The 11,890-nt window shown below is 36.7% G+C and overlaps 1 protein-coding gene across 1 annotated transcript in view; it reads right to left on the bottom strand.

Annotated features, from left to right (window-relative positions):
• The window catches only part of FOCAD (focadhesin), a 122,207-nt gene that overhangs the window by 23,224 nt on the left and 87,093 nt on the right, over positions 1-11,890 (bottom strand). The window contains exons 24-29 of the mRNA XM_084504906.1: positions 9,916-10,004; positions 8,887-8,928; positions 6,347-6,455; positions 5,135-5,251; positions 3,114-3,352; positions 2,327-2,416 (exon numbers count right to left, since the gene is read on the bottom strand). Coding sequence (XP_084361032.1) covers positions 2,327-2,416; positions 3,114-3,352; positions 5,135-5,251; positions 6,347-6,455; positions 8,887-8,928; positions 9,916-10,004 — 686 coding nt within the window. The remainder of the gene's footprint in view (positions 1-2,326; positions 2,417-3,113; positions 3,353-5,134; positions 5,252-6,346; positions 6,456-8,886; positions 8,929-9,915; positions 10,005-11,890) is intronic.

Here is an 11,890-nt window from a genome sequence, read left to right as displayed (position 1 = left end):
AATGATCTTGTAGAATTCATCCTTAATATACGAAATGGCAAGACAAGCCAGAAAACGCGACTGCTCTCCATGATTCTCAAAAGCTTTGCACAAGCAAACACTTCAAACAACAGCATTAGGTCAATTTTCACTGCAACATGTTTTTCTTTGGAGAAGAGACAGCTGGCCAATACAGAGGCTGTATGTACTGTTATGTTTGTTACCTATTTGCTGTACTGCTATAATTGGAAACCTAGCTTGGATTTCCCTCCAACCCCCACAACATGAAGGCTGATGTGAGCAAATCCATTCAGTATGATCTACATGAATAAAAGGAAAAGTTAACAGTCATGAATGTACTTGCTCGCTGAACTGCACTTGCTTCTATCTGCCTCTACATAAAAGAGGTTTGGAGAGAAAAATGAGCTGTTATATGGCTTCCGTAATAAATAACTCTGACAAAACCTAGTAGCATAAAGAATTAAGTGTGTAAAAGTAATTCATCATGCATATTTTCCATACATGCTTACATGGAAATATCAGTGTATTTTTTAAACATCCTTATTTCTGTTTCTGTGTAACATACGAGCAGATTAACAGTCCCCTCCCAGATCTCTCAATGTCTGCGTGCCTTCCATTTAGAATCAGGAGCAACTGCAGTCCCTAAGGTTCTGCAATCTCAGAAACTCAGTTTAAGATAAAAATTGAAGATGCATCTTATTAATATACACTTAACCACTTGAAATGATTTGAAATGTTTTTCTGCTTTAAAAGAGTATGACTACCATCATTATTTTCTCCCCTGTGCTGTTGAAGACAATTAGGAGTAGTGGTTTATAAGCAGTCTTCCCACAGCGACCTTTTCCAGACAAGAAACTTTCTAGAGTATTTTATGTAACTTAACACAGACTTAACATAGATTCTTACAGATCATAAGTGGACCCCCACCATGCTAAATCACTGGCTCAGGGAAAAATATTCTTATTGCTTAGTACTTATTGAAAACAGGCCTGTTTACTTTATTTCTGTCACCCCATTAAAAAAAAAAAAAGAGAGAGAGAGAGAGAGAGAGAGAAAATTCTCCTAAATAGAACAGAGAAAATAATATGTATAAACAACATTCCTATCAAGACTGACACGATCAGTGAAGCATGGTTGTATGAGATCCACTCTGCATAGTACACACATTGGTAAGCCTCTATATTATCCAAAAAGTCAAGGCAAGATAAAAAAAAAACAAACAGAAAAAGCCTCTTTCTGAGTAATGCCCTCCAACATGTGAGATGTCTCACTTAAGACCCTGGAGAAGCATATTATTGGGTAGACATGTATGTTTTCTGAAACAATCAGGAGGTATGCCACATCTCAAAAAATTACTGTAGAGCCTGAGCATCGCCCTGACATTCACAGCCATGTGTGCAACCAGGGTGGGTAAGTGGAAGGCACACAAGGAAGGGCACAGGGTGGGTGGGGGGCTCACTTTCTGCCAGATGTCAGTGTGACACAGTGTGACACTGCCTGTGACATTGCAGTGGCAGGGCAGGGATGCAGAAACCTTGTCTGCACTGTGGCAGGATGACGAATTGGCCGCAGGAGTCTGTCACCTCTCCCAGAGCCATACTGAACATGACTGAGCAGCCGCAGGAGAGGAAAAGATTAGTGCTGGCATTTAGAAAAAAGGGAAATGGTGCCCTCCCTCATTTTTACAACATGAACTCTCAAAAAGCTTGCAATCTATTAAAAAAAAAAATCATCACCAATTGAGTACAGGTGAAACACTCGCATAAGGTCAATGTACAGCATACGTCCTGCAGTCAGCTGTGCTTATCATCCTGCTGGAGAGGCTCTTGCTTTAGAACAGCAGTTTAAAAGTTGACAAATGCCAAGTTTGGCAAAAGTCTTCCACGTTTACAGCTCTGTCCAGTGGTGTGTGGCAGGAAGCCAGGCATGGGCTGAGGCACAGAGGCTCAGGCTAAAGGTTTTAGGTTTTAAGGGAAGCATTTTCCCCACCAGGACAGCCCAGCCATGGGGCTGGGGCCCAGGCAGGTCGGGCCTCTGTGGCCTGGGGGTTTCATGTCCTGACAGTGTAAAGCCTTGGGTAATGTAGTACAACCCCAAAGCTGAGCCTGTTTCAGGAAGGGATGTGACCTCCCAAGGTCCTTGCCAGCCTGCATGACTCCATGATTCCAGGGAAGTACTCAGAACAGGCTGTTTCCTTACCATATTGTTATAATCTTATCTGTAAAATTTAGGAAAAAAAGCTTGAATGAAAACAATGGAGCTGAAAAATAAAAAAAAAAAAAAACAAAAAAAAGACAAAGCTTCATCAGTAATGAAAGAAACTCACTTGTACTCCAGACTGGAGTCAAAGCAACACTCCTCCAGTGCATCTAGAGACTTCATTAGAACTAAGTTCATCTGCTGACCAGGTACCTCACTACAAAAACAAAACAAAACAAAAAAATAAAAATCAAAACACAGCTGTGCTCTTCAAATCACATAGGACATTAAACCTCCTGATAAGACTGAATAAGCCACTAAATACTGTTCTTTTATTGCTGTAACAGGTTCTCACACTGGCCTGTAAACAGTGACTATATGACTGGCCATTTGTGTCACTTTCATATGAACATACTAATGTAATTATGCAAATAATACAAAAACATACTCAGTTCTTAATTGGCACCCATTTTTGGTACAATACCCAAAATAGAAATCAAGCACTCTGTCTCCATATAGGTAATTCACATGATGCAAGTGGACACTATCCAGTGTGCAGAACACCACTTAGAAATTGTGAGAATTGTGAGGTGAGAATTGTGAATTATTTTACAATTAAGTTTCCTAGGGCACCTAGTCCTCTTTAAAGACTTAATCAGTCAAATTCCAGGTTGCTGTAGGGTATCATGAAAATTAATCAAACACCCTGAAGAAATGGCAAAATATATAGAACATAACACAGAGGGGGAAAAAGGCTACTGTAATAAAAGACACCTTGTAAAAAATTTGTGAAACACCTCAAGAATCATTTGCCTATGACTTCTGAACACTTTATTCCCTAAACCATAGAAGCCACTTGCAGGAATAAAGTGGTAAGTTATTTGCACGCCTACATTACATGCAGTAATTCTTACCTGACTTTTTCTTCACACAAACGTGAGATGAACATCCCCAAAGCAAGGCCGACATGGATTTGAACAGCTTGAGACTCATCAGCATTTGGCTTCCCAGGTAACCTGGCAGTCAGCATATTCAGGATGTCCTCAACCTTCTCCTTGCATGATACAATGATAACTGGCACCAGGAGAGACAAAGCAATGGCTGCACAGGAACGAGCTATAGCACTAGCAGTATTTTCACCAGAATAGGATTTCTAGAAAAAGATTTTTAAAAGATTTGTTTTTTTCCTTTTCCTCTTTGTAAAGGATATAAAACTCATTTCCTGGTAGAAACATTCAGCAACTCGTGAATTTAAAATAAATACCCATACAGCAAATGTCAGCACAGAGGAATTGCAATCTGGCAATAAACATTATTTCATGGCATTGCCAACCATACCTTTTTTCTTTGCCTTACCCTGCAGACTGTTTATATTTATTGTAACTGAATAGGTAATTAAAAGAGTGTAACTGAATATAACTTCTAAGTATAAATGAGATTGCAAAATATGAAGTTGTAAACAAAGGATAAAACAGGCAAAAACTGGAATTTAATAACTATACTACACATGAGTAAGCTCATCTGCTAAAGTCTTCTGCTTCCATTCTAAAATATTCAGGTGTGCGATCAAAAGGGCAAACAGAAGCCAGCCACAATGTCAGGGTAATTCCATAATTGTAACACATTCAGTGAGCTGGAAAATACACTTCTTTAGAAGCATCATACCTAGAATGAATAAACACGAGATCTTGCAAGATTACCAGCAGAGATGCTTTCTAGAAGAAAGATCCCTTACAAAGTTTTTTATTTTATTTCCATTGTAAAAGCTAAAATCTATAGATACCTCTATCTATGAAGCGAAAGACTGATTACAAGTAACAGCCTAATCTACATTTATCTTCTTGGATATGCAGCTCTGAAAAGATAAAAATTCCCATCAGGATGCAACATATTCTGTGGGGCCATGATTTCCGTTGTGTGCTTTAGAATTCTACAAGCACAGGATTTTTTGGATGTATTTACTTTTTAAACAGAATGGAGTTTAGAAATGAAATATGAACCATGTCACACTGTTCCATCTCACAAATACCTTTTTTTAAACAACACTGTTTCCAAAGACAGAAGTCATAAAAAAAAAATCAGCAAAAACTGCTAAAGCCAACCAAGTACTTGAATCTTTTTGCATCCAGCCAGTTTAGCATTTATTTAACACTCCATTTGATTTAGTGATTTGACTTTGGAGATACCAACATCTCACTGACTGGACTAAAGGCAGTTCATGAATGCATTTAATAACGTTGAGGTTAGAAAACATCAAGATACTTTAGCTGGCTGGTATTTGTTCTTGTAGGACACATACCCCCTCCTGTATCCGCAATACAAAAAATTTCCAATCTGGTCATCTTGACCACGGTCAAGAGTTAGCAATACCTATTCTTTAAAATCTATAACAAGCTTTTAGGAGCATCTCCAGGTCCTATTTAAAAACTGCCTGATACTTCTATTGCTTGAGAATTTCAGGCCAGTTATCACACAGCAAGCACTTATGACAATTTGTAATAGTCCTCAGGGGTTCAAGTGGTATTGTAAAATGAGAATTGCTGGCTCTGTAACTATTAGATTTTGAGAAAGTCTAAACTTCAGAGCCCTAAGGCATACTCTCAGAATCACTCAAGAATTTGATATTGTTGTATGAGAAGAGTCTGTTCCTGTTAGAAGATTGTTTGTAGAACATTCTGTTGTGTTTGTTTGTTTGTTTAAAATTCCTTCACTTATGTGGTATTATCTTCTCATATAATTTTTATTACCTTGGTAATTAGGACAAAAACCCAACGCAAAAGTAACAAAAGGAAAGAAAAAAAATATTCTATATTACAACTATATTCTATAATATTCTATATTACAACTGGGCAAACAGAACCACCGAACTCCAGACTAAGTATTTGAGGTATAAAATGCAGGTATATGCTCCCATCTTTAATACCATAGCACATACCTGGTAGAACCATGGGAAGACTTGTCCTTTAGCCTGATAGCGGCTATTCACAATACTAAAGAGGGTCTCTATAACCATATAAATCCACTGTTGTGTAGGAAGAAAATCAGGTTCAGTCTGAAAAAAAAAAAAAACCAAACCCAAATGTTCATTGTTATTTTTTCTTAAATCAGGCTCTACCCAAATAGAAGTTCAGCAGCTGATGTTCCACTTATGATCCATCCAGAATGAGATCTTACTATCCCTAGGCACAGAAATTAGCATGATTTATTTGACAACTCTGAGCCTCCAGACACTACTTTTGATCAGATTATTCAGTTAAAGAAAAATGACAGCGGTCAGAAAGCCTCACAATAACAGCAGGAAAAGAAAAGAAAACAAAACAAAACATGTTCCATTAACAACTCTGAATTCTTTAATTTTTTTAGTAAGTTACAGCTTTTATGAATCCTCTTGGCCCAAAATATAAATTTAATGTAGGCACAGAAACTAAGCATGGCTATCTGAGTAACTATAGTTTGGTTGCAAAGTAAAACACTTGCCAAGGATATCTAGACTAAGTATTTTAATCTATTGAAATCTGACAGGAAAACCTAAATTCTGCTAAGGTAGCTACCATATAGAAGCTGACAAAAGGCATTTAAAAAACAAGACTATTTCTCCCCACACAATCTTTTACAGGTTTGGCCAATAATAATAGGCATTAGAAAACAGGCCTTATGCTGCTCCTCACATGCAAAAAATATCAGCAACCTCAACTCATCCCATCACAAAAAAACGTAACTAATAAGTAATGCATAGTTCCATTGCTGCTACCAAAAGATGGCACCTTACAGTTACTGTAAATTTATGAGACACTGTGCTGATGCAAAAACAGTGAGTATGTTTACTATGCCACCCTAAAACACTCTGCGGTATAAGATTAAAAGATAAGTAAAGAAACTGGCTGGGCTTCAGTGTTCACTACATTTCTATCTGATCTGTCAAAGCCAGTGTGTTTCTTGTGAGAAGTTGCCTACTTTCTTTGACTGAAATCATCAAGTTACTTTTGTATGGATCACACAGCAATTACTAGATGACATTCACTGAACAGGATGAAATTAGACCTTCAAAGTGTGAAGGACTTCATAACCACTTACCATCCCCTCAAACACACCTGGTGATATTGCTTCATCACATTCCACTAAGAATTTCTTTCCCAGATTGACTTACCTCAGGCATTCCTTCATTGTCTGAGGAAAGGCTGCTTTCATATTTGGCTACAGCAACTGCAAGACCAGTTAAGGCTAAAATAGAGTTTCCTTTCACCACTGGACTGTCTCTGGACAGAAAAAGACAAAGAACAATCAAGAGGCATGACAGACATGCCAGCAGCAAAATATGTGTCTCAATAAAGGCAAGTTATGCTACAAATGGAAGCACTTTCTCCTAGCAATTTTACTGGACTGTCTTCTATGTATAACCTATGATACACAAATAGATACACAAGCAAAAGCCTTTTTAGCTGTCACTAAAAGAAGTTCTGACATCTGGCAGAGCACATGCACTCACAGAAATGCATCAATTGATCTTGTACCATCTCTAGACAGGATAACACAAAAAGCTCTCCAAGTAGAGGCTGCTGGACAGGCAAGGTGTCACTTCACAATACACAATAGCAGAGTTTTAGCACAGAAACCATCACTGCAATCTCAGTTTATTTATTTATTTATTTGTTTATTTTACATTCCTATGTTATGAAACAATCATATCATGGAAAATAACTGGTTTCAAAGAGTAATGACTTTGACTGAAGTGCAAGCCTTTACTTTTTCCTAAAAGGAACTCAAGAAAAATATAACTATATTCAGTTTCATGAAAAGAAAGATGCTCATTTCTCATAATTCCCAGAAAAAACATGCCACAATGTAATTCTGCTAGAGCCATCTTAGATGTTTTACAATAATAGCAACTGACCGATACAACTGTAGTAGACCACTGATGACAGCCTTACACTAGACTAATAAATACATGGTGTGTTATATTTTCTGCATTAGTCCTGCATTTCTGAAAACTTTCTTGTCTGTTGCTGTAATTACACACTTGCAAATTTAGGCATTTGCTTCCAGATTTAAAGATTTCATTTTCACAATAAAAATATGTTGCAGGTTATTATTATTATTTTTTAAAGACACATATCTCATTGGAATATCATTGACCTTTCCTGTTTCAAACACTAAAAGTATATCATTTCAGATACAAGAACTACAGATAATTACAATCAGGTGCTTAGTTAACTTCTTTGAAATCTTCCCCTACCTCTTGCCTTAAGTCATTTCCTAATTTATGCTACAGAGTCTTTTTTTTTGTTGTTGTTGTTATTATCAGCTTCTAAGAGGCTACACTTTGTAACGCACCTCATACTAACAGGAATTTCTGAATCTATACATTCATGAAAGCTGGATGCTGTAAATTTAATGGGGTAAAAAACATCATACTAACAACAAATCCTAGAAAGAAAAGGAGCAATGCCTTGTTCTTTAATGAAAATATGGAACAAATAAAGTATTTTCTTAGAAGAAAGTCAGTAAACAAAAGAAGTTCTTTCTAGAGACATGGCCTACGTACATGAAATCCTTCTCCTGTTACCTAAAGAAAATGTACCACTTCCTCCCAAATCTGCAAAATGCTACCACCTGAATTAGTTTTGCTAATGAACTTTTACAATTAAAATCATAGCTTTCACTCTGAGATACAGAATATATATTTTGATTTTTATATGTTTAATTTATTAATAATTGCAAATATATAAGTACTAAATAATATGATTATTATTTTATTCCTCCTTTATCTCTTGCTGCTACATTATCTTAACACAGGTATTTATTGAGTAGCTAAAATATCAAACAGATATCCCAGTTTCATCCCTTCTTAGCTGGATCCTTTCAAGATAGGCTGATATGCAAGAAAACTGAGCAGCTAGAAATACCTGAACAATAGTAAGTTAAAAAAGGCAGGAGAGATTAAACCCTTATAGAAAGTCTTGATTAAAATATCCAGAGCCTTCAGCTCACAGAAGCATGCCAAAGTAACCTTTTCCTCATTTACAAGAATACACTGAAATGAGTTTTCACTGTAACTCTTCCATGGATGACATTTTTATGATTTATAAGCACTTGATGTTCTGAGGAATCACTGCTTTTAATGCTTTTCCTTAACCTGGTGCAAGTGGTCAATTTCAGGCTAACCAAGGGCAAAGCATAAGAAGAAAGCTGCTAGCGGAGAGTGATAGGAGAAAGTCAAGCTACCATATGAAGGAAGGTTAAGGCACGCATTCCTGCCTGAAAGCCACATGCTTTCTAATATCAAATTAACAACCTTGTTACAATCTGAAAACATGTAATTACTTGACTTTGTGGGCTTCCAGACACAGGACCTTAACAGAAACTGGGATAGTTTTGAAAGGCCACTGGTCCACTACAGACCAGCCAATTTCTATATACACAACTCAATTTGAGGCAGACAGAGTTTGCTGTTTAAAAAAGAAGAGACTACAGTTCTATACAGTCTTTACTCAAAATATTACCCAACAGCCTTTCTAATAGACAAAGGCAGCGGTAAAATGCTTAAATAACAAGGTGAGGATGAGTTCCTTTGTTGAGCAGCAGTCATGTGAAAACATGAAATTGGTAGATAATCTGTTGTGGGAAATATTTTGCATCATCTGCCACAAAACAACTTATTCTCATCTGTGACAAATAAGTAGCTCTTACTTTGAAGCACCTTTGATGACATCAGTCAACATATCTCTGACCCTGCAACAGAAACAGCACAAATTTAGACCACATTGTTATATTACAGCAAGAGTTCAGCTGATTTCCTTTTGTGCCTTACATGTGCCCATTCTAGGTCAACAGTTATCTCAAATTGCTATTAGAAGGCTTCACACAAATTAATCACAGGTATTAAAATTATAGAAGTGCTCAACTAACACTCAATGTTCCTTCATGCTAATTTGCACTACCAGTGCTTTGTAAATGGCCCTTATTTGGTTTCATACTACTTTTTGCAAAATGCAGATTTATTCAACAGTCATAAATCTATTCGTTGCACTGTTACACATCGGCATCCAAATCACCACACTATGTCTTGGTATAATAAAATGAGAATGTTTTGCAACGGACAGCTGTAACAATTTATACAACACTTGTGATTCTCCTGGAACCAACTATGTACAGTTATGCTATTAAGGACTGTAGAAAACTGAATCCATTTAAACGAAAGCAAAAGGAGTAGTTGCAATTTTGTACATATGACTGTACTCAATTTATAATAGGCTACTTGCCTGTATTTGCTTAGTTTTACGTTCACATTCAGACAGAAGCAGAGATGCAGTGAATCTTCTACTTAGTCAAGATTTGGTGAGGAAAAGTATCTTGTACACCACAACATACAATACCTATTTATAAATCCTGGCCATGACTGTCACCCTCCACAAAAAGATACATTTCAATCACAGTTCCATAACACATTATTAGAGGTCTAAGAATGCATGCCTCACAAAACACATTCATATCCACCGAGATACATGTTACTCAGGCATTAAAAGAAATTCAGTCAGGGTTTCCATCTAAGTATGCTGTTTCAAACCCACTTAGCCTGGAAACACTGACATCAACTTGACAAATATCAACGTAGAATTACATAGTACTCACACAATAAAGCATTAACACTAAAGTCTACACCTTCTGCCCCCTCACTTGCCATTACAAGTTGTAAAGAGCAGGCAGGCAATTCCTTACCAGAGCCATGCTGTAAACTGCTTGTACTGTACATCTTCAAGATCCTCTTTTCCCTGCTTTAAGTCCATCTCCAACTTTGCTTGTCTCCCCTGCAGAATCATAAGTCATAAGTAGAGCTTACATGGCCAATCCATGTTAAGAATTTTTCAGGAACACTTGGGTAACAGATGTAACCTTTCCCTTGAGTGCTACTTTGTAAGTGAACCCCATTGTTCTTGACATGGGATCCCACTATAATATATAAGAAAATAAAATAAAAAATAAAAGAATTGAGTGAGAAAAGCACCTGCAGCTTGCTCAAATGGTCACAGATACTGAGAGATTTATGGAAAGAGAAAAGCTTCCTTTGGGAGTGGAGAGTGTAGAAGCAGGGAATGAAATAGAGAAGCCTAGCACCTAAAATGGGTTCTGAGAGAAAAAAAATACTCTCTTGATTCACTACTCAAAAAATAATTTCTCATCCTTTTCCTTCTTATGATCTCAGCCTCCTTCTACTACAGTTTCTTCTGTACCTCAAAGGAGGTTATGTGGATTCTGGCCACATGTGTTATCTAAACTTATTAAGCAGCTTTGCCTTATGCTCATTCTCAAACCTTGAGACAAATACAGCTCCTTTTGTTAGGGTTATCAGTTGCTGCTCTACAGTTGGTTATTAAGCCTTAAGTGAAAAATAGACACATATGCTGTGTTTCATAAAAACCTGAGAATAAAAGATTGTCAATCCTCCAAATATAGATGTCACTCAGAAGATGATTGTCCACTCCCAGAGACTAAAGCAACAGGTATGATACAATGACTATAGAGACAGCTGCATAAAAATTATGCCCTGCTGTCAGAAGCATAACCTTCAATGAGAAATTCCTTGGCTTTGCAGTATGTTTAAATCTATTGCAATACTCCCAAACGAGTAAACACTGGCTTAATTTCAGGACTGGATCAAGAACTGTAGGATCATCATGAAGCTGAGTTCCCAATCATTCTGAACGTGCAAATTGGCACAAGTGCTTAATCATTTGAGTAGACATACTAAAGACAGGAGAACTTCCAGACATCCAAAAGAAAAAAAATCCTCAAAAAAAGTACTTTGGTGAACTGTGAAGAGTATGCTTGGATAACCCAGCACAGACTCTACAAACCTCTGCCTCCAAACAGTAGAAAAGGTTACTGTATACCTGCTCAGAAATACTGAGTTATGTATTATCAAGACTATGCAGCTTACACTATAGTCTCATTAGGCCGTCTCATTGAAATGTACTATAGAAGTACATGAAGCAGAATAAAGATACAGGGTACTTTTTTTTTTTTTTTTTAATTTTAATTTTTATTTTTTTTTAAAAAAAAGCAACAATGGCCTGCTCTGTGGTTAATATCTAAAATTACTATTTGAAAAGCGACTGCCTGCTTTGTAATGGAGCTCAGTTTAGAAACTGATGTTTGCTTATGTCCAAGGTAAAACTTCTTCTAAAAAATGTTACAGAAGCATATGTTTTACTGCATAGCAAAGAAACAGTCAGAGCTTCTCTGTTTTGCTCAGCACCCTGAGCTGCTCATACTGAAAAACACTGATGTGACCTGGAAACATAAACAGTATGAAACAGTACAAAGGGAGACTTCTATAAGGGAGCAATTTGTCACTAGTTTTTATGTCATTTTTCTACTGAAAAAAAAAAAAAAAGAAAAAGAAAAAAAAAAGAACCAACATTGCTCTATCTACCAGGTCAGCTAACCTAATGAAAGAGCAGTTTTAAGGTAATTCCTGTACTCCCTATCATTAGATCAGTTGGAAAAATCAAAGATGAGTCCTTACAATATGATAACATTACATGCTGAATAAGAGAAGTTATATTCAACTAATGATTTCTCAGTAGCTTCTGATCATTTTGTGGTACCATTATTGGAAAATTCCTATCCAAAATAATAGAACAGAAGTCTAGACAAAATTTCCCGTTCTAAAAAGTCACCTGCAATTGGAACT

Source organism: Aythya ferina, assembly GCF_964211825.1.
Source record: "Aythya ferina genome assembly, chromosome: Z".
In the NCBI taxonomy this organism is placed as follows: Eukaryota; Metazoa; Chordata; class Aves; order Anseriformes; family Anatidae; genus Aythya; species Aythya ferina.
Note: the sequence above shows the minus strand (reverse complement) of the source record. Positions and strands in the feature narration are given on the sequence as shown.